Raw genomic sequence first — 23,199 nt, 5'->3', positions numbered from 1 at the left:
GGCTGATTTCGTTTTATCACTTTTTTGTTAAAGTTGATATATATGTGGTGTGCGTTTGACACACTAAAATTCGTAAACTATTCTATTACATATATATGTGCTTGCAGTGGCCGGTGTATGGGACACGTGGGGCAAGTGGGCATCGTGTAGTGTATCTTGTGGAGGTGGACAGCAAGGCCGGACCCGTGTGTGCTATGGTCCGTTCTATGGTGGAGAAGATTGTCCAGGTTCTCCAACCGACACCCGGGCTTGCAACGAACACAATTGTCCAAGTAAGTCCACACGTGCAATACGGCGTGATTTCTTAATATGGACAGAATGCGATCTAGCGCCCCGATGGTGGTCCAGGACGTTCACTTTAGGATAGGGTTGCATACCTGTTGCTACAGTGAATATCGTTTAAGTTCATAATTACATGTATTTTAACCGTATTTGGATAATAATTTGGATTATAAAGGAGCGACTTAGTCGTATCACATTTTACTCAAAGATAGAGTAAAAGAGAGAAACTCTTGATACTACATAAGCCTGCCAGTACTGATTGATACATGGTACGGTAATAACTGAGCAAGCGTACTCATTTCAGGCGTGAACTGTCCGCACACAATTCAACTTCAACTGAACGTGTTATCTCTTGATTGTTTTTGCTGCTATCAGGTTCATTTCGTGCGGCGATTTCAAGGTAAAATGCTTTTCTGTTTCAGTCGATGGCGTATGGCAAGCATGGAGCGAGTGGTTTGAGTGCACTGTGTCTTGCGGTAATGGTACCCAAATGCGTAACAGATCGTGTTACGGGCCTTTCTACAATGGCACTGACTGCATTGGTGACCCAACAGACGTTCAAGAATGCAATACTCATCAATGCCCCGGTAATTTCTGGATATTTTGTATTATTTATCTCCATTGCATTTATCACGTTGCAGCGAAAAAGAAGAAACAGACTGTAAAGATCAATAGTAAAAGACTTTATAAGATAAGTTTTTTTTGTGTGTATGCTCATAAATTAAGCTTGCCACTGAACGAAACGGCGTCAAGTGCTCGCGCTTAGTTCATGCTTTTCACTACTGATTTGTGCGTCGCCGGCGCGTTTTCACTGTTTCTGTGTTTCGAATTATAGATGTAATTTAGCATTGCTAAGCTTTTTCTGTTAATTTCTAAACTAAGACTATCTATGCTTTTCATTGTTGCGAACTGGTTATCAAAACATAACATCTTGCATCTCAAAACAGTGGTGGACTAATTTCCGAGTGGCCTTGGTCATAACCTTACTTGGCCTTCAAGGACAGAACCTTGAACAGTATCCCCCCCTTGTTTTGGATATTACCGTATGTTCCCCACCCCTGTAAGTCCACCACTGTGAAGTTAAGGGATGAAGTGACATGTGGGACACTCTTGGATCGTTTTTTATTACGGCCCTTACCATTAAGTAACTGGTCCATATTCTTAAATTACAATTTCCAGTGGACGGTGTCTGGAAGGCCTGGTCAGAGTGGGAGACGTGTTCTCTCTCGTGTGGCGGCGGCACCCAGGGCCGTTCTCGTGAATGCGATGGCCCATTCTATCACGGGCAAAATTGCTCCGGTCCCTTCACTGAGTCAAGAGCCTGCAATACACATAATTGTCCAAGTAAGTTGAATGGAATTCCTAGAAATCGTGATGATGAAATATTAATGAAATCGATCGAGGTTCGAAACGCTTAGGGCGGTACCAGATTGAAGGTTTATCTTATTTAAGCAATACATGTATATAAGACATTGAAAATGTGTATTTGGAAATAGATTTAACTTTAGTGACCCTGACACCTAAAGATGTATGACCTGTTTTCAAGATAGCGTAATTGACACACAGACACCTTGGAGACCAAGGGACATAATTGACCATCTCGTGTGGACGAAGTCCTCCAGTCTTGTTACTCTAGCTTAAGCTTTCATTTTAATTCATTTCTTATGCGCTTTGTATGGTATGTTTAAGTTGACGGCGTTTGGGTCACGTGGTCCGCATGGGGTACGTGCAATACGACCTGTGGCGGTGGAATTCAAAGCAGGTGGAGGGTCTGCGACGGACCGTTCTTCGGTGGTGCCAACTGCTCTGGTCCAACAGAGGATTTTCAGGCATGCAATACTCATCACTGTCCAGGTATTGCTAGGGTAGTGCTAAGTTGGTCTTGTGTTCTTTTGAATCATCTATATATCCTCACCGATGTGATTTATGTACAAATGAACTTTGCCGCTGCGCGTGGTTCCTATGTAAATGTTTGATTAACGTTATTTTAACTTCCCAGCGAACCAAATTGCGTTAAAGTGCATTCATGTTCCAGTGATAAGGTCTGTCCATTTATTACGCATTACTGTATAAATGTCGTACTCGCAGCTTTCTTATTAACTCAGATCACTTTTGATGCCATTCTTGATGTTTGTTCTCAGCTTTGTCACCAACTCAATCAATTCACTTTCAAAACTAGCCTTTCATATGGAATATATTTTGCTCTTACGTTTTTGCCAAAACTTAAAGCCGCTGTGTTCAGCTTACAGTTTGCTGCTAAACGTCATTGTGAATTCTTGTGCTCTTACTTTTTATGTGGCCTTTAAGATTACTCATTGAAGCAGTTTTAGTGTCCCTATTTATAAGACTGCTACGCTTTATGGTGCAGTAAAGGCGACATATGTAAAGTAAGTGGACTTTATTGAAGGCTTGGTGCATAAGTCACTTTGCTCATTTTCAGTTGACGGTGTCTGGACCAACTGGACCTCCTGGGACACCTGCAATGTCACCTGCGGGGGTGGTATGCAACACCGCTACAGAACTTGTACCGGGCCGTTTTATGGCGGTCTGAATTGCTCGGGACCAGATATCGATTCCAAGATATGCAATGACTTCTATTGTCCAGGTAACGGTGATGTGTGGAGTCGAAGATGGTGATATGTATTTAAAAAAACATTTTACTTTTGGCCATTGTCCCTATGAAAATGCGAAACTGAATTTTTGTTTTTGGAAACTGAGAAACAATTCATTTGATATGTTATCATCCGGCCGCTTTTAAGATTTGAGCTTTTCTTTCGTTTTTGAAGTTTCATTTAAAACACTTTCTCTGAGGTAAAATCATTTTTGTATTTTTTATGTGCTCACGCTGCTGCTTGCATATAATCTGATATCGGTGTTGGTTTTAAAGCTACGTGTATATGTTAATTTATTATTTATGAAAACCCATTTTAGCTTTTGGTGAAGGGGTCGGAGCTAAACTGTAAAAAGTTAAAATCCCTTAAAATCCCTTATTTTTTTCAATTCCTTGTAATTTTTCACGATTATTTTCTTTTTTAACAGTTGACGGAATCTGGGAAGCTTGGACCGAATGGAACAGCTGCAACGTTAGCTGTGGCGGTGGAATTCAGTCTCGGCAGCGTTCGTGTGACGGTCCGTTTTATGGCGGGGCTAACTGTTCAGGGCCCGCTGTCGAGTATCAAGATTGTCACACCCATCCGTGTCCAAGTAAGACACATCTGGGAGTAGAAATGTATAGGGCAGGAGATGTCTATAGAGTTTGTTTGACACGCGCGATTTGGAAATTTTTGCGTGGTTATAATACAAGATTGTGCCATCAGAACTGTAGTGTCCTGCTAGTATCTTATTATATGTTTTCGTCCCTTACGTTTAGTCTTTAGTGCTTCAGTGTTGCTTAGATGGACGTTGTTAATTTATGTCGCATAGATTGTACAGTGAAGTAGATGTTTATGTTAATTCTTTTGTGAAACAGTGCGCTCTCTTTTTGCTACAGGTGAAAATCAAATGGCAAGAAATTTCCAGATATTTTTTTCAGAGAATGTCTCAGATTGGGTCGTCCAATATGGGCGTTGGCAGATCCAATATAGCAGCAAGTTCCGCTTGGCTTCCACCGCATGCTCGCACTTTTTTGTTCTCCTAATTCTCTTGCGTAATTTTCTCTCACAAGTTCATGGCTACTGGGGCGTGTGGTCTGAGTGGTCAACCTGTAATGTCAGTTGTGGTGGTGGACAGCAGTCACGTGTCCGGGACTGCATAGCGGGTCTCCATGGCGGCAGCAACTGCACCGGGAGCAACATCGAGTACCAGGACTGCAACCCGCACCATTGTCCAAGTAAGTTACTGTGAAAGGAAAACAGTGTGGTTTCTTTGTGGTTTGCATGTGAACCCTTTTCAAAGCAGATGTATGCAAAACAACTTATTTTGAAAGCAATTAAACCAAGACCTACACTTGAGTAATTACATGTATAAATACTAAGTGCAACCTGACTGATTATTGCTAGATTAATACCAGTATTGTTATACATTCGATGAACATAAGTGGTTTTACAGAAGTGTCATCCACTTTATATATTTTTCATATTTTTCATCTTCAGTCGATGGGAAATGGCGAGCGTGGTCAGCATGGACCAACTGCAGTGGATCATGCGGAACTGGGCAACGGTCAAGGTTCCGGACATGTGCCGGACCTTATTACGGTGGTCGAAATTGTACTGGAGATGCCAGTCAAGTAGAGGCATGCAACGTGCACGAGTGTCCAGGTATTGCGTGGTATCCACTATTGCTTAGCTGCGCACATTGTATTGTAATATATTGGTGTGTATGTAGAGTATATATAGAATAACCTTGATGTCATAGCTCATTAGACAGCATTTTCTAGTTTATTTTTGGTAGAGCACAAGCTTGAATGCATGGGCAAGGCAAGTTAGTCAAGCGATAACGCCGGCGAGTGACAGTGAACGAGTTTTGAACATGATGGCATCGCGTTTTATAAATCACATAAATGGGTTCACTGCCCACTTATTTCCATGTAGTTGATGGGATCTGGAAAGCTTGGAGTAACTGGACTAATTGCGATGTGTCGTGTGGCGGAGGAACACAAAATAGGACCCGAGAGTGCGACGGTCCGTATTTCCTAGGTGAAGACTGTCACGGACCTACGGAGGAAGTTAGAAATTGCAACACTCACGAATGTGCAGGTACATATATTGGGTCTCCTCACGGAAAGAAAACGTGTCAAATTAATAAATGTTAAATGAATCAAGGCAAAAAGAAAGTCTGAAAGAAGCAATGTCAGTTAAGGCATTTTTAACATTTATCGTGGTGTGGATTATACATATATTCTTTTGCCATTTAAATTAATATGATACTTGCCCTATGTTACAGTGGGAAATCAATTTTAAAATCGTGGCAATGGTATTTTGAAATAATTGCCTTGGCCAATATCTATATGTTATGTTTAGTCAACAAAGAAACGTAGGTACCGCTAAACACAATAGCGGTCTGTCAGATGGCATGATAGGCTACCAGAATATAAATATTAGTTATAGAATCCTAATAAATGTGCCCCCTTACTTAATTAGAAACCATAATAGCAGATAAATTCACATCTGCTAGTCACTTCACCACAAATATTTGTATGCTCACTATAGATTAAATGTAACAGAACTGTCATGAAACGTTTTATATTGACAGTATGCAAGATACAAACATCAGCCCGAAAAATTAATGATTAAATTATGAGAAAAGACGAGCATATAGAACAATACTAAAAAGCCAGTCTTATGAATTCAAGAAATTAGTATGTTTCTGATGAGATTTCGATACCATATATGCATAATCTTATTGTTATGTCTTTAGTGGACGGAGTATGGGGTAACTGGACGGCCTGGGACACCTGTAGTACCAGCTGTGGGAACGGCACACAGTGGCGCTACAGGGGCTGTATTGGGCCGTTTTTCGGTGGAAAGGAATGCCAGGGAAACTGGAACGAATCTCAGGCCTGTAACACTCACCACTGCCCAGGTAATGGTTTACAGATATTTACAGATATTTATTTTCTTGTTATTGATGATTTATTTGAATTTGTGTAATATAAGGGTAAACATTGTTAAAATGGCATTTACTAGTATCTTGTCATTTGCACCCGTCTTCGTTTAACCACTGGTAGGTAACTGTCATCACGTGCATATTGGTTTAAACTAAAATATTTACTTAAATTTTGGTAACATAAATCATCATATCACATTTTCTATTGTCCTATAAATAAAGGCAATTTTGTACTGGTACCAGCCGGGTTGTTGTTACTGTTATTCGTTGTTAACTTAATTGATTATTTGAAGTAACCATGCATCTTGTGCTCTCCTCTGAGCTTAAAACATCCATCCCCGTACCTTGCCAGCTGTAGTTTTTCTGTTGTTCATTCCTACTTGTATATGTTCCTCCTTGCTTCTTTGTCAAGTGTTACCAGTCTGCGTCTATTCGCCCCTCCTTCTTCCGCACGCTTAATGGCGATATTAAAATAATAGTCTGGCTCTATTATTTCTTATTTCAGTAAATGGTTCTCTAATACATCAGATATGACTGAAATTAAGTGTTGGTATTTCAGTTGACGGCGTATTCACCAGCTGGAGCGAGTGGTCGAACTGCACAGTCCAGTGCGGGGGCGGGACCAGGTGGAAGGACAGAACGTGTGACGGCCCATATCACGGCGGAAAAAATTGCGAGGGAGCATGGAGCGAATCTGAGACTTGCAACACACATAAGTGTCCAAGTAGGTTAAAACTAGCTAATCGTAATTCACAGTCCACCAACTCAATGTACCAAAACAAGGTGCACTTTTCTTGGGTTTGATGGTCCAATCTTTGGAGAAGCTTCGCAGAGTTGGATCAGTCTAAGCGGAAAGACACGTTATTTGCTTTTCTGCGTGCTACACTTCATTCTTTGCATGTACTGATATATTTAGTGGTACATCTAGATACATATATATATAAATGCACCCTACTCTGGGAACTCCCCTATTTTGCGTTTAAATCCTCTTGGCATCACTTCCATTTTCATTTAAGTAGTAACTTAATGCTTATGGTAGCAGTAGTATCCATTTTACTTTTGCTATTTACGGTGTTCTAGCAGCTTCATTCCTACCCTCCTGCAAGAGGGGCAAGGCTTTCTTTGTCGTGTACAGCAAATTCTCCCTCTCGGTTCTCTAGTTGATGGTGTTTGGGGAAATTGGACAGAATGGACGGTTTGCACAGTGACGTGTGGCGGAGGTATACAGAATCGTTCACGTGACTGTGACGGGCCGTACTACGGTGGGGCAAACTGCTCGGGCGCAGCGCGTGAGCAACAGGAATGCAACACTCATCCGTGTCCCAGTAAGTTTCATTTTTTAATGTTGATTTTCGCGCCTAAGTAGTTTTTTCTTGCTAACATTTTAACATGTGCTTCTAAAACACTCATAACAACCACTGGCATAGGCTTATCATAGTAATTTGGTTACACACAGGCAAGCTAATATGTTTTACCTTGTTTTCCTTGATGTTTTATAAAGTCAATTACAGATGACCTAACAAGTTGTACGTGTTTGAAACTATAATAAATTGATATTTAGAAACCTTCTGAAAGATTCAGAACCGTCAAAAACTTTGCGCAATAAAAATTAGGTGTGCACAATTCTATCTAGGTGTAATTAAATACATAATCGTTCTACTCCAGTCGACGGTCAATGGAACGAGTGGTCAGAGTGGGGTCAGTGCTCTGTCTCTTGTGGAGGAGGGGAGCAGGACAGGACGCGCACGTGCTCCGAGGTGTTATATGGAGGTCAGAATTGCACTGGGAATACAACTGATGTCAGGCAGTGCAACACTCATGAATGCCCCGGTAAGTTCTTCAGCAAAGGCTTTAAAAGACTGAAGGTTGTTTACTGTCATAAATTTTTATTTGGAAATATTTTTATTGATGTTGTAAAAAAGAAAACAAGGCGAATATTTTGACGTAACATTTTGGTTCTCGAATTTACTCTTGTCATTAAGAAATTAGCAGTACCTTTTGATGGTATATATTACTCCCAAATGCAAATTATGAAAAATTTTCTCAAAATTTTTAAAATCAAATTTCAAAACCAAATCATGTAGTCATGAAGAAAATGTATGTATCTCACCGCTTTCATGTTTCAGTTGATGGCATTTGGAGCAATTGGACGGAATGGAGCGAGTGCTCACATCTATGTGGGGGAGGGGAACAGTGGCATTCCAGAGAATGTATCGGTCCCTTTTTCGGCGGTGCTGACTGTGACGGGCCGGCAAATGAAACCAGAGCTTGTAACGAGCACAACTGTCCTGGTAAACTGATCCGCTGCGACGGATTCGCTCTATTAGCACGCGTGGAGTGGAGATTGTCACCGTGTTGTTCCTTGTTCCATGGAGTGGTACTAACCTGTTGCATGCTTGGTGTGCAACCCTTGCTTTCTCTCTGTAACTCTTAACACTACGGCAGGATTCAGTTCGGTTCTTCACGAATTAATCTAAATACTAATGTTGAAACTCTGAATCTTTTCCTGGTACCAATGATATTTTCCTTCTCTCGCTGGACGCATTCCAGCGCTTTCCAAGCGTTTCTGCACGTGTGAAGAAGATATTGCCAGAACTCGAATTTTCAGCATTTTGCACTTGTGATTGATTCTGTCCAAAATAAGCAACTTTATCCAATCATTTTTCGGATATTCGATAGTTGTGGAAAAATTCAAAAAGTGAACAGCTTTCATAATACTTGGTTTTCTCATTTACAGTGTGACAAAAAAAAAAAACACTAATCAAAATTTGGCAAGCTTAAGTTTCTCATGGCACTTGTGCTGCTAACAAAAACGTCAACTTGACCATCTAAGTGTACATTTACAGTGGATGGACAATGGCTAAGTTGGTCAACCTGGGCAATTTGTACTGCCAGCTGCGGAGGGGGGACACAGCGGCGCTCGCGCATGTGCATGCTGCCACGCTACGGCGGCCAAATGTGCGAAGGAGAGTCGACCCAGACAGGCTTTTGCAACGACAACCCATGTCCAGGTAAAAGTTGTATATACAAATCGAAATTTGTTTTTATTAATTAGTTCTACTTAAGCTCTGTTTAAAACATTCTAATGTGTTAGTAAATGTATGACAGTTAATGTATGACATACCTGACGATTCTAACTAGCCTAGCTGGCAAAGTTTGGTCTGAACATTAGAGGATGCAATCCGAAAAATAACTATTCAATTACCCTTTTATCTTAAATACGAGCATTTTCACTTGAACACATTTTCGACCTTGGACAAAATATATACAGCCATTCAATCTTGCAGTATTTCTGTGTTAAATTTGAAAAAATCAAAATGATACGAAAACACCGTCACGGACCATTCTGAATCATAAATCTGAATCGTAAACCAATGTCCACTGCCTTACTTCCAGTGGATGGAGCATGGAGTTTGTGGACGAGGTGGTTCACATGTAATGTCACATGTGGCGGTGGTATTCAAAGGCGCTACAGGAGTTGCGCTGCCGCCCAACATGGCGGCAAAAGTTGTGAGGGCGACAGCGAGGAATTCATGCAATGCAATACCCATAATTGTCCCGGTACGTTGTAAAAGCGTTTTCAGTCAATTGACCTGACACCTTATTGTGAAATATATCGAACGATCGTAAACATTTATAAAAATTTCATTTAAGTGGTTAACATTTATCATTAATGTTTTTCTAATTTAACTGTGTTTCTCTTTTAAGGGCCAGTTTGGAGTTCGCCACCACAGCACTAAGAGTGAACACACCGCACGTGTGATTCAAAGAGACAGTGTTAATTTTGTTAAAGTATATAATAGATAAATAAAAGATAATCGCGCTATACACGTTATTTTTTGTGTGAATTAATATAAACACTTATACTGGCATCGTGTGAGTATTTGTCATCAGCAATACCAGATATAAAGGTATAGCGCTTATACCTTTCACTCACATTTGCATCGACAGTATTTGAGCATCGTGTGCAATCCGTGCAATCTTTGAATAAGGCATAACGATTGTCTTTCACTTTCGTTTGGCATTACACAGGCGTGTTTGTGCATCGTTTGGGGGCAATCTCAGATCAATCAAATTAGGGCGTAGCGTTACTACCCTTCACGCTCGCATACCAGTCTTCAGTAACAACTGTCACTCGGGCATACAAACGAATCTATAGCCTGAAACCTTGCCCTTTATGCACTCCACATGTTTCAACACGCATGTTGTTGTGACTGTAGTAATATCACAGGCCCTGTTAAAGAATAAATATGTATCTATATGGAAACTATCGTATCGGCACCTATTTATTTACTTATTATGTAAATCAGTGGATGGAGTATGGCAAGAATGGACAGCATGGGAAGCATGCTCTCGTGAATGTGGAGGTGGCATGCAGTCGCGAAATAGAGTATGCGATGGCCCTTACTACGGGGGCCTGGCTTGCCAGGGTCCTAAAAATGACTCACGCGCTTGCAATGAGCACGCATGCCCAGGTATGTCCAACTGCTAAATAGTATGAACACACACGTTGTTTCTTTGAATTAAAGTATTTGGAACTGGTGAAACGTGAACAAATTTAACTCGACTTTGCTTACTTTTAAGGTGCAAATAATGCTTTGCTAATAGGGACCATCCGAGATAGGCTAAAAAGAGGCTGTCGGCACTTTTTGGGAATATCGCTTCATTTTTCGCCAAGCCTCGAATCTTTGTTCTACCTTGGATGATCCCCACTTTCTGCTGCAATTTTAGTCAACACTTTTTTGCTAGACTTTTTTGACATCAAGTAGTGCAGCTTAAACTTGCTTAACTATATCTCATCTTTTACAACTCTTTTAATTACATCTATTGCTGCGAACGCTGCTTAATGCTACACAGGTGTCAACAGTACCACAACAGGCGCATTCTGTTTACACATGGTATAGCTTATCGCCTTTGCTGTTAAAATTTTAGTGGATGGCTCATTCAGTCTCTGGTCAGACTGGGGGCAGTGTTCGGTCAGCTGTAACGGCGGGATACAGTGGCGTAGCAGGGAGTGCTGGGGCGTGGCACACGGCGGGGCGGATTGTGTTGGAGCGAGGAATCAGTCTCAGGAGTGTAACGTTCACCCATGTCCCGGTATGTTTTGTAATACGTGTGTGTATCTGCTTGTGCATTTACTTGTGTATAAATACAAATAAATATACAGTGAATTGTTACTAGTGCAGGGCAAACGGCTGTAGCTGGAAAAATAGTATAGTATTGGTTGAGCAAGCTTGAGTCAGATTTAATTTTGGTTTATTAGAGTGATCTGAAATAATACCATATTTAATAGCTATGGCTTTACAATGTTCTTTGTAATTGATGGCATGTAAACGGTTGTGTAAACAAATATTAGATATTATTTAATGGCATGGAAACGCGTACTTTTTTGGCATGCAGTAGAGATAATATTTACGGCTTTCCCCTTAGTAATACCCTGGTAGTGTATTAGCCTTAGTATTACCCATAGTAAAATGTAGGAAACCATATTTTGTTATGTAATCTTTGTTAACACGCCCGAGTGGGAAAAGAGTTTTATTTTGGACATAGTCTTGATGCAATGTTTTGCAAGAATTTAGACTTTGAAATGCCTACTTCTTAGTCGACGGAGTTTTCACTCAATGGTCTGAATGGGAAACGTGCAACGTCACTTGCGGAGGGGGAACGCAGAACCGAGAGCGGACTTGTGACGGACCTTTCCACGGTGGTCAAGACTGTATCGGAGCTCTTGTGGACACCAGAGATTGCAATACTCACCACTGTCCCGGTATTTTGTATAGAAACTTAGATGTGGAGTGTTGTCAACTTTGTTTATTAGAGACTTGAACGTCGTTTTGAATATGCTCTCTAGTTCCTTTAACCGACTTAATACGGTCAATGGGCAAAATATTAGTGTAGTTGGATTAATATTTGATGCTGCATTGCAGTTGGTCACGATGAAACTGTTAAATAATTATGTATGTGTTGTCAGAAAATGTCTCACTCCGTATTGAAATTCGTCAGATACATAACATTATGTTACTCACAATGTCTCCAAATTATGCGCAATAGTATACTATGAACATACTCTGCATCATCTCAAAATGTATGTAGACATGGAATGGAAAAACGTTCAGAGATGGTCTCTCCATTAATGTTTAAACCTGTTTAATCAAGTTGACGGCGTCTTTGAGGAGTGGTCCGAATGGGACGCCTGCGATTTATCCTGTGGCGGAGGTATACAGTGGAGATACCGGCAGTGCACAGGCCCCTTTTACGGAGGAGAGGACTGCGTAGGAAGCTGGAACAGCTCACAACCGTGCAATACACATCCGTGCCCAGGTCTGAATTACGTGTCATTTGAATGTATCACGTGTCATCTGAATGTATCACGTGTGTGAGTCCACATTTATAACAATCATTATGAAATTACATCGTTTTACGTGTGGCCTCACGTTCAAAAACCTTGTCATCAGTGGTGCAACTGTGTGATTCATATGCATGTGATCTTTTGGACCCCTGTCCGAGGAACCTAGGATTGTACTCGGCTGAACAGAACTACAGCGCTTGTCAAGCAGAGCTATGAAATGCACTTCAGATCCGGCAGGGCGTTGAATCTGCAATTGGTGATCAAGAATTCAGGAGATAGAGTTGCTGAGATGCTGACTGAATGAGCCACTCGCGTCTGTCTACTTTTACTCGTAGATCTTTTCTGTGTTTCTACACCTGACTCCTCTTCATAGTGTACTTTCTCTTGGTGTTTAGGGGTGATAGTTTTTTATCTTGACACTTTTAACTATTTACTAGAACCATATGGATATCCATTGATTTCCACAAAGCATACATAAGGGGGGGGCTTGGTGAATTCAGTCCCTGTACCGTACCAATGCGAAAAACAAGTCTCGCATAATGCTCCAAAATTCACACTTTTACAGATCGCCTCAGCCAGGGACGGGCGAAGTGTTACGTCACCCTCTTAAAATTTTGGTTTCTCTGCTTCTTTGTATTGAGATGTTAACAGATTGGTACTTATGCGCAGTCTCAATGGATATCTATTTGGTCTTTGCGCTTTATGCATAGTTTACTGGATTTTAATGGTACATTTTGTTTTGTTGTTTAAATGGTGTCTACACATATCCAAATGAGATTATATATCAGTGAAGCTATATAGTTTTTAAAATCATATGTGTGATTTATAATATTTTTAATATGTTGGTTTATACATGCACATTTCTTGCTTAATTGTTAGATATATATTGGTGTTTCTTGTTTTATGTGGCAGTTGAAGAACAGTTGCTTTTCGTTCTCTTTTGAAAATAATAGAAGATAACACGTTTGTTACATATTTAATGTTTATAACATGTTGTGACATGCTTAGTGTCTTTATAAAGCAAACTATAAAAGTAAGATGGAAAAGTGCACGCAACAGCTGAATCAAAATTTAAACGTAAAATACAGTTACTCGTTCCACGTCCGTGATAAGTATTTTTGTCACCCTGTTCCTCGCATCAATTCAAACCCTCCTTCCCTATTCCAGTTGACGGTGTCTGGAGGCAATGGTCGAACTGGGATAACTGCAGCGTGTCTTGTGGCGGAGGGATACAGTGGAGATACCGTGACTGTGACGGGCCGTACCACAAGGGGAGGGACTGCGAGGGCAGCTGGAATGAGTCCCAGGCCTGCAATTCTCACCCTTGTCCAAGTAAGAATATACACTTCTGTTTCGAGTTTTATGAATGGTTAATGTTTGTTAGATGACAGTTTAAATTTAGTTTATGGATTTTGTTAACTAAATGCATTGACCGTGATTTTCAAATTATTATTAGTAGTATCCATATCCTCAGTTGTAAAAACAAAAAATGCGGTATGTTTAGTTCTGTTTTCTTCAGTTTTTTTAATTGATTCATATCCTGTGATATCAAAATTCTTTTTCAGATAACACTTCGTGGAAAGATATATTTCAAATAACTTGTATTAACTATTTCTTATGTACACCTCTAAAACATCCATTGCTTTTTTACAATTCCGCGTGTTTTGTATTTTTGGTCTCTCGTGGATTTCTTAAATCCGCCCGATATTTGTCGAGAAAATTAAGATGATGTGTCGTTCCAGTCGACGGCGAATTCTCGGATTGGTCGTCTTGGGGAGGCTGCAGTGTTTCTTGCGGTGGGGGAACCCAGGGCAGACACAGAGTCTGTGTGGGTCCTTTCTTCCACGGACGCGAATGTGAAGGCGATTTTAATGAAACTCAGGCGTGTAATGTTCACGAATGTCCGGGTATGAGGTTTTTGGGTGGTGATTGCTCTTGGTGTATAGTTTCTTTTCGTTTTTGCTTGTCTGTGGTATATTACTAGAGTGTATTGTGAAAAACGTGTCAATCTGTGGACTTCTGTCTTTGTACATATTTGAGCTTTGAGTGTGAAATACATATGACAATCTTTTAACTTTGTTTAGTTTTGCATCTCATGAATGTGGGTATTGTTAAATGAAATGTCTGCATTTTTGTGTTTGTTCAATTGATCTGATTTAGAGTGCATTACTTTTTTGTATCTTTGTCATGAGTCTTTTTTCGAAATAAAATTGGTTTTTGAATGAAAGGGTTTGGTCATTATTCTTGGTTATGTGTTTTTATTCTACTTGTATTTTAATGAGCAATAGTTTTCTGTGTTTGCATTCTGTGCGTTTGATTTGAAAGCGCGTATTGAAGACGTCTACTTTAAAATATGTATGCCACCAAATTTTAAGGGTCATGCCTGTGTAGTATTTTTATTTTTAATTCTTTCAGGAGACTATATTGACGTGTTGTTTTCCTGTTTGTGTGCAGTCTGGTGTTCTTGCCTCGTTAGTTGATGTTTGTTTAGTACATTGTTTGAGGTAAATTATAAATGAATCAGTTTACGTAGAACTCGATAAGTTAAGTTCATTGATTCCACCCGTGTTTCAAATCTTACAAACATTTTAAAAATTATTGTTTTCTAAGATATAAGATGGTTTTTAGAATACTTATTCTTGACAACGCTTTGGAGCAAGTATTCAGAGGCTCGAAAATGGACAGCAATAAACCAAATCAGAGCATTTTACGTAAAAACTAACAAAACAAGCACATGGCGTCTTTTTGTCAAATACATAAGCAAGATTTAACCACCCTTGTGCCTGATTTCCATGTTAAATTTTTCGACCTGTTACTGGTTATTTTACAAGTCGACGGAGTGTTCGTACAATGGTCAGAATGGTATTCATGCAGCCTGTCTTGCGGGGGAGGACAGCAGCATCGCAACAGGACGTGTACAGGGCCATTTTATGGCGGCAAAGATTGCGAAGGGCCCTGGAACCAAACCCAGCCATGTAATACGCATCACTGCCCAGGCAAGTTTCAGGAAATATGGTCTACTTAACATAAGTCAGGAAAAGAACATGTGAGAAATTGAAGGCATTTTTCTTCTTTTTGGTATGCTTGTTTTTGATTGGTTGGCTGTTTGGTTAGTTGGTGCAAAAAGAAAACCACGTACATGTAAATCTGAATCTCTTTTTCGTCCATGTGTTAGCCGATGTGTGTGTGTGTGTGTCTGCGAATTCTTTATTTCAAATACAAGTTGTGGTTTGCAGTGGACGGAGTCTTCGACCAATGGCTGGACTGGGGACCTTGCAGCGTCTCGTGTGGCGGTGGTAATCAAAACCGGAGCAGAGTCTGTATCGGTCCCTTTTACGGTGGAGCAGATTGCCAAGGACCAAGTGATGAATCCCGAGCTTGTAATGAGCACAACTGCCCAGGCATGTTCCCTTATACTTGTATTGGACGTTTCCATGATTCAAGAGGCAAAACAACTTTGGTACTAAGGCCACAGTCAATGTCGAGGCCACGTAAAATGTTTATTTGTACATATGGCATCGTTTTTCTTTTTATTTGTGAATATTGGAATGGTTTTCGTTAGAACGTTTGGCAGATATTTTACCAGAGCTCAGATATCAGTATTTGTGCGTTATTTGTCTAAGCAATACATGTCTTCCAGTCGATGGTGTGTTTGACCCATGGGCAGCTTGGGGAGAATGCACCGTTTCTTGTGGCGGAGGAACACAAATGCGAGAAAGGGTGTGCAACGGTCCGTTTTTCGGAGGCGCTGAATGTGACGGTCCATTACAGGATTCGCGCGACTGCAATACGCATCATTGTCCCGGTATAGTTTGCGAGTACTGCATTTCGTAGACGTGAAAATTACACTGGATATATAGAAGGACCACTTCAACTTTTTAATTTTACAATTTTTATTGCGTTTTTTTTTTTTTTTTTTGCGTTTGTTTCTTACTGCACCGTTTTGTACAGAAAATTTTTCTACCTGTGCCATGTGCTTTGGGCAGACATGTGCTTTCTCATTTTCATACTGTTCATCAACCAGAATTACTATTTTTCAGATCATCCAATTTTTGCACTTTTGATCTTTATTGACAATATCCAGTCCTACTGATGATAGTTTCATGATTTCATCCTGTAATTCACTTGTATAAGCTCGCACATCTCTTACTTTTGTTATATTTTTGCGCGTTTTTGAGTCCGCATTTTTTCTTTCGTTTAATACCTTTTCACGCCAGAATCTTTGAAAATGCAACGCACCTTGTCTATAATAAGTGATCTATGATACCTCTTTATTTTATGAGAGAGAGAGAGAGAGAGAGAGAGAGAGACCTATGCTTTTAAGCTTATACATTTGCAAAGACCCTTCTTTTATTGTGAAAAGCTTGCTTATTCATTTTTCTTGACAATTTGTCGACTTTCAGCTTTGCAAAAGACTACGTTAATGTGTCTTATCATACGTGTAGTATCTCATTTGATCTTTAATGATTGAATTCTGCACATTTTTCTTGCTTTTAATGGGCGTGCGTGCATGTGTGTGTGTGTGTGTGTGTGTGTGTGTGTGTGTGTGAGAGAGAGAGAGAGAGAGAGAGAGAGAGAGAGGGCAAAATCCTCAGATTTATATGCGTTTGCGTGCACCTCTGCAAAATGCTTTCTAATGCTGTAAAAGGTTTGCCTATTCACGCTTATAAGCTTTTTCTCCAGTCGACGGCATATGGAAAGCATGGGGCGAATGGGGCACTTGCACGCTTACTTGCGGAGGTGGGCAACGAAGTAGAACTCGTCAGTGTGATGGGCCGTATTATGGAGGGAAAGATTGCGTAGGGCCAGTGGGAGATACCGGTGTATGTAATCCCCAGGGTTGCCCAAGTGAGTAAACGCCTTGGGCCACACGCCTGCTTCAACACCTAGATATACTATCAACACGCTCCTAATGCTTTTCTCTCAATTTTTCCAATTGCTTACTGCCATAACTGAACCTTTCCAATTTTTTTCTTAAAAGGAATGCTTTCATGCATACTGCACGCACCCAGAACAGATACTGTGCGAACCTTGCGCCGATATCATATGGCTGCTGTGAAGCGCGCATACAGGATATTTTATAAACTTTGTCTTTTAGAAAGTGAACGGACATTTCAAACAGGATGGAGAAAAATTATTAGATTTTTAGAAACATTTCGTCGAATTTCCATATGTTCACTTTTCAATTTTTTTTTCATATTTCCAGTTTGCATTTCTAACCCAGCTTTGCATTCTAAACCATATTTCGCTCACATAACTAACCCTTACGCCAAACAGTTTCTTGGATTCTATTGTGATGTCATCCATTTTAGTCCCTGGCGATTGGATGGAGTGGTCCCCTTGGGGCGAATGCAGCGCCACCTGTGGAGGTGGTATTCGGTACAGCACGCGCGTCTGTGACATGGAATCTTATGGTAATCTCACCATAGACTGTATTGGGAACAACACGAAGACTGGCCCTTGTCACGTGTTCTCATGTGATCCAGGTAGTTTGGTCTTAAAATGTCTCGTTTACTCCTCAACCATTCGATAAATGTTACAACTTTATTGTTCCTTGTTTTTACCAATATGGTCCTTCTTTTCACTGTTGAGAAAATATAACCGTTGGGTTGCTTTCCGTTATTTATTTAATCATTTTTTAAGTGGGCGTTTTGTCGTAACTCTTCAATTTTGTGGCAGAAATATGTTTTCCTATATGCAGTTTTTATCATTGAATAAAATGTTTATTAGCTCATCTACCATGAGTATGCAATTTTCATTTTCTTTCGTCTCCTCAGCTCTGAACTGCGAGGACTGGGTGAGGCGTGGACTGACAGTTAGCACTTATGGCCCCATTGATCCTGACGGCCCAGACGGTTTTGTACAGCCGTTTACAGTCTTCTGTAACATTACTGAAGAGAGAGCCTACACTGTTGTCGGTAAGAGTAACAATTTCACAGTTCAGTTATGTGCTGCACCACGAGTTTCCAGCATTAGAGATAACTGAGAACAACCATGGTGTGAACACAACAGGTGTAAGGCCTATTAAACTAACCTGACAAGACATGTCAACCTGAAAAGATTTTTAGGTGAACTGGATGTCAATAATAAAAACAAAATTATGATATAATTTACAGTTAAGTAATACATGCTATTCTTATGTTTCTATAAGGACACAACAATGAAGAACCCGTTCAAGTTATTGGCTACGAAGGCGCTGGTGAATACCAGTTGGCGCTCATATACGGCTCTCCCGGTTTCCCTCCCGTCTCCGCTTTGCAGTTGGCATTTTTGGTAGACACCTCGACGGAATGCAAGCAGTTCATCTCCTGGAAATGTTATTCGGCTACTATCCACCATCCCACCAGCCGAGAAATCGTCACGACCTTCTGGGCGAACCGTGACGGAGAGTTCCGGTACTACTGGGGCGGGGCACCGCCCGGTAGCGACATGTGCGCATGCGGGGTGAACGGCACGTGCCATAAACCGGGCACTGTTTGCAATTGTGACGCCAATGACGCCACTTGGCGCGAAGATGCTGGTTGGATAACGTACAAACCAGATCTTCCTGTGACGGACTTTTACGCCGGTGACACAGGTAAGGCCAGGGTTGCCTCAGTACCACGCTAAATATATGAATTTACGTAAACACCCACCTGGTCGAATGAAGCAAATAATCATAATATCTCATAATAACCATTGATTAAAATGTTTTTCTTACGGTAACTCTATTTGAAACTAACAACGTATGGAGTTTTTTAATATGCTTAGAAAAATTATATTCATTTTAATCTTCAAAGTATAATTTCGAATTATATCTCATTTGAGAAACCCTTTTTAGATTTATACTTTAAAAACTGATTGATAACTTTTGATTGCACTTTGCATGCTCTGCTTAATATACAACCAGATCCCATGAATATCTGTGCATCTGCTTCTCTCCCTTACTCCATAATGTGGCTGACAAACGAGTTCAACAAAACCGATTTCACGAGCAAGACGGCCCGTTGGCATGACATTCATATTTTTACAGTAATAAGGTGTACATTTTCAACATTTGGATCTTGGAAATTAGAGAAAGTCATTCATAAATATATGGCATAACTAAAATGACGCATTAAAACGCCTTCATGCTAAAATATTTTTGTCTTTGGACACATGAATTATAGCTTTAAGGTTTATAAGAACTTGTAGTAATGCACAAACTACAGATTACTGTTTACGAAAAAAAGACCGCTTATACATGCCATATGAAAGAAATTTCGTCTTTTAGAAAAAAATTGAACAACATTTTTTTGTAAAAAGGAAAATAAAACTAATAAAAAGAATGTTTAGTATCTTCAAAAGACGTCATACGCACAAATTACTCTTGGTTGGTTTAAATATGATGTACACTGTATAAGAGAAGCATGATTGTTGGGGTCTGTATTTGAATCCGTGCACCTGCATAGTGTTAGTTTGCATGTGAAATGTTACGCCTTCTACAGCTCCCCGCTATCAGGGGACACCTGTGTTTGGCGTTTCTTTTCATTCTTGCTTATGCTATATTGAAATGATTTTCTCCCCATTTTATCTTATATACAGGATTAAATTTTTATCATCACTCATGTCACCTTTATTAACTTCATCTTAAACAAAAGTAAAACATTTTATAGATCCACCTGATTTTTTGTTCAAAATCAAAACAGGGCGCTCTATACAAATTAACATTGTCAAAGTAGACGGAAGCATTTTTTCAGTTAAGGTGAATTGAAAGTATCTCCACTCCAAGGTTTGGCACAGTGCCTGTGGAACTTTCATGTTTTGACCTGTGAATGCTTTGATCCACGTGTACTCATTTCTTCATAGAGAGATGTTAGCTCTGCATGAGAGCGCTCGTCCGTCCATTTGCATGGTACTTATCGAGGAACTTTGTCATCTCCACAGGCATTGTTCAAATGTAGCCACATCATGCATGTGAGCATGAGTCCATTATATAACCACAGAGTTAGATAGACAACGCATGTGAGCCTGGATCCACATCATGGTCTTGAAGGTATACTAGTAGATAACGCCATGTTCCAAAAAGTTCGTAGATTTATATTGCATGTAGAATAACATACCCCGAGAGAAGGTACTCGCATGTATTTGTGCAGTGTAGGGCATGGCATGTGTACTATGATATTCCCATCATCTACGGAAAATAAATGCTGCAATCAATTGGCATTTATTGAAACTCTCAACAAAGGCCAAGACGTATCTTCATAGTAAGACATTTTCAATGTTTTGTTAGGAGCGATTTGACTTCCTCAGATTATTACGATTGTTTTTAATCTAGTGATATGCATCACCGAACCCGCCAACGACTGAGTACCTTCCTCGGTTTGCAATCTTATAATTATTAGATTTGCTGAATTATAATGATAATGATAGGCATGGGAATGCAATTCCACAATTTGACTGACTTGCATGGAGGAGAGTAACGTTTGTTGTGATTGAAACTGAGAATGCTTTAACAAATTATCAAAACAAAAACAGCATGGAAAACGCATGAACTAAAATTTCATATTTTTTACCGACACGATCGTCAGAATAAAAAAAGATGTGTTGTTTCCATGCATCTCAGGTAACGATGGAGAGCAAGGTTACCACTACTTCGGACCGTTGGTATGCCACTTCGGACAAGAAACCGATTAAGAAAGGATGGATCCACTTAAGATTACCCGGCCATTGACTTAACTGATCAACCTCTAGATCAGTGTATCTTGCTAGGTTCTTAGTAAAGCGCCGTCATATACTTACCCCAAATAATGCAGCGAGCCTTTTCTTATTTTTTTTTAAGCACGCGCAAAATTATTTTCGGGCGTAGAAAATAAGCATAATGGTATTTCTTTTAACTACTTTTCTTTCAATATCTTAACTATCATTTTATAAGTTTTGGGTGGTGGTGGTATGCTATATACTTTAATTCTCGAAAACATTATTACATATGGGTTTAACAAACGCATGGCAGTCGCATGTAGATCGTTCGATTCTCTGCATGTAGAGCGTTTGATTCTTGTAAAAAAAATGCGCGCCAAAGCTACTACCGCTGCATGTCATTCTCGCGTCGAGCTGGAATTGTTTCCCCAAGGCTTTTTATTCCACTAATCTCACGGTTCCTTTCAACGTATCTCCTATTTACCTATATAGTCTTGTAGGCCCCGCCAACTGAGTGCATGATCCACTAGTGCATGAAATTTAGCTTGAATTGCTAAATACAAGTAGCTTTATTTCGGAATGACAAAGGATTGATCTTAACCTGAATTTTGTCCTGATTTAAGGTGTACAAGGCGTGGAGGAAGGGTACCACTATTTGGGACCATTGGTTTGTAGTGAAAAGGATTATGATACCGATAACTAAACGGCTAATTAGCTCAATACTAATTAGTTAAACTCTAACAGGCGTTAGATACAGTGCAGAACTAGCTAGCTTCTCTCAGACTTTATTTCAGCGTCACCCTTCATTCTCTTTCATTGAATCAGACTCTTATCGCATTCAGTATTTTTTCAATCCACTCACCGTAAAATTTTAGGTTGTGGCGTTGAGAGCACGATGGTGTATCCAGACGTCTTTTATACCCTTGGTAGTGGCAGTTCTTTTTCCGCTGATTACAGATATGTTTTTCCATTCGCTTGTTTTAATTTCATGCTCAGCTTAAGCTTATAGATGTTATTTGTTTTTGTTTCATCAGATAGACCCGATAGGCGTGGAATACGCACACTAGGACCAGTAATATGCAGCGGCACTGTTCCCTGGCTTCAATAGTTTCCTTATGGAGCAAAGCGACTATGGCTTGTAGACAGTATTATTTATTCATTCATCACTACTTATAATTTATATATCCAAAAGCAATTGTAGCATTTGCATATCTTCAGTTTTATCCCTGTTGGTGTGGTTTAAATGAACTGTGTAATATCGGTAAAATAACTGTCCCTCTTTGCGTTTTCAAAATTAGAGGACAATGTCATTGGCGATGACAGCGCAAGATTTAATTTACATTTCACATGGGCAGCTATTTTGCTGAACTTCGTCTACAACTGATATTAAATGTTCAGTAGCTTGGTTTACAAAACGCTTGCTCTGTCTTACATGTACACCGTAAAATACTTTGAATAATACTGCTTGTGATTCATAAATGTGGCTTTACCCCCTCTGCTTTTAGGCACGTAATGTTTGGGAATGAACTCATACTTACTGTATATTTTGTTCTTATTTTCGCTTGGCAGGACAAGACAAAATTGAAATAGGCGTATTTCAAGCTGGCGCGCTCTTTTGCTCCGGGACTGCTTCATAGACACGAAATGTCTCAGCGTTTTCCTGCATGTACTGAACTGCAGTTACTATGTAATGTTGTTCATTTGTTTAAAAGGAAGAAAAGATTTCTTGAAAGACCGTTACATCACGTAACTTACAAATCCCAATAGCATAAGTCTTTACTACAATTACATTTTGGCAAAATTTGGTAACGTTCTATCATACTGTCTTCAAATATCAGCGAAATTCCATCTAAATTTGACTGCTCTGAAGTGGTGTTCTTTTATTCCTTTTAAAACAACAGTTATAACCCAATGTAAAGCTTTGAAAAACTGTACCCTCGTTGTCTGACGTTTTGCGATTAAGAGACGTGGACAAGTGGAAAAAATCTGATTTAACTTGACTCTTGGAAATGACAGTTTGATTGACAGTCTAACAAAATATTTGTCCTCTCTCTTTAATGTGAAATGTAGAGCAAGTACAATATCTTCAGCTAGACTGGTACTGTTACTGAATAGATTCTAAAGGAACGCCTACATGGGTGTAGGCAGTTTCTATACACTGTTATGGCATTAGTATCTATGAGTTAAATCTTTTGCTTAATTCTCTTGTATGGCTTGACAGCATGTAACAAAGCGAAGACAACAGGACCGTCTGCTCACTTACGTTCAATAAACCACTATGCATATAGATGAAACGCATACACCGTGTTTGTTACTTTAATTAGAGTGAAATTAGTTCCAAGATCTAAATAAAATGCAGGAATTGT

The 23,199-nt window shown here is 39.8% G+C and overlaps 2 protein-coding genes across 2 annotated transcripts in view; both read left to right on the top strand.

The window, feature by feature from the left end:
- Positions 1-23,131, top strand: part of LOC106179378 (SCO-spondin) — a 23,572-nt gene extending 441 nt beyond the window's left edge. The window contains exons 2-21 of the mRNA XM_087000079.1: positions 108-272; positions 705-869; positions 1,462-1,626; positions 1,972-2,136; positions 2,723-2,887; positions 3,322-3,486; positions 3,947-4,111; positions 4,374-4,538; positions 4,812-4,976; positions 5,638-5,802; positions 6,386-6,550; positions 6,987-7,151; positions 7,492-7,656; positions 7,953-8,117; positions 13,343-13,507; positions 16,859-17,023; positions 17,488-17,661; positions 17,953-18,093; positions 18,327-18,752; positions 21,457-23,131. Coding sequence (XP_086856205.1) covers positions 108-272; positions 705-869; positions 1,462-1,626; positions 1,972-2,136; positions 2,723-2,887; positions 3,322-3,486; positions 3,947-4,111; positions 4,374-4,538; positions 4,812-4,976; positions 5,638-5,802; positions 6,386-6,550; positions 6,987-7,151; positions 7,492-7,656; positions 7,953-8,117; positions 13,343-13,507; positions 16,859-17,023; positions 17,488-17,661; positions 17,953-18,093; positions 18,327-18,752; positions 21,457-21,536 — 3,461 coding nt within the window. The 3' untranslated portion in view covers positions 21,537-23,131. The remainder of the gene's footprint in view (positions 1-107; positions 273-704; positions 870-1,461; positions 1,627-1,971; positions 2,137-2,722; positions 2,888-3,321; positions 3,487-3,946; positions 4,112-4,373; positions 4,539-4,811; positions 4,977-5,637; positions 5,803-6,385; positions 6,551-6,986; positions 7,152-7,491; positions 7,657-7,952; positions 8,118-13,342; positions 13,508-16,858; positions 17,024-17,487; positions 17,662-17,952; positions 18,094-18,326; positions 18,753-21,456) is intronic.
- LOC147764350 (thrombospondin-2-like) lies at positions 8,265-11,562 on the top strand. Its single transcript, XM_087000082.1, has 4 exons — positions 8,265-8,837; positions 9,223-9,387; positions 9,535-10,923; positions 11,429-11,562. The coding sequence occupies exons 1-3, from the start codon at positions 8,753-8,755 to the stop codon at positions 9,564-9,566; spliced, it is 282 nt and encodes a 93-aa protein (XP_086856208.1). The 5' UTR covers positions 8,265-8,752; the 3' UTR covers positions 9,567-10,923; positions 11,429-11,562.
- Positions 23,132-23,199: the final 68 nt, after the last annotated feature.

The sequence above is a fragment of the Lingula anatina genome, chromosome 1 (genome assembly GCF_051362555.1).
Source record: "Lingula anatina isolate TDL-2025a chromosome 1, LinAna3.0, whole genome shotgun sequence".
NCBI classification, from domain to species: domain Eukaryota; kingdom Metazoa; phylum Brachiopoda; class Lingulata; order Lingulida; family Lingulidae; genus Lingula; species Lingula anatina.
Note: the sequence above shows the minus strand (reverse complement) of the source record. Positions and strands in the feature narration are given on the sequence as shown.

Bases quoted from the DNA above. Each gene is read 5' to 3' on its own strand.
- LOC147764350 (XM_087000082.1), top strand. From the start codon at position 8,753: ATGTGCATGCTGCCACGCTACGGCGGCCAAATGTGCGAAGGAGAGTCG. The intron at 8,838-9,222 runs GTAAAAGTTGTA...CCTTACTTCCAG, and splicing joins CAACGACAACCCATGTCCAG to TGGATGGAGCATGGAGTTTG. The intron at 9,388-9,534 runs GTACGTTGTAAA...TTCTCTTTTAAG, and splicing joins CAATACCCATAATTGTCCCG to GGCCAGTTTGGAGTTCGCCA.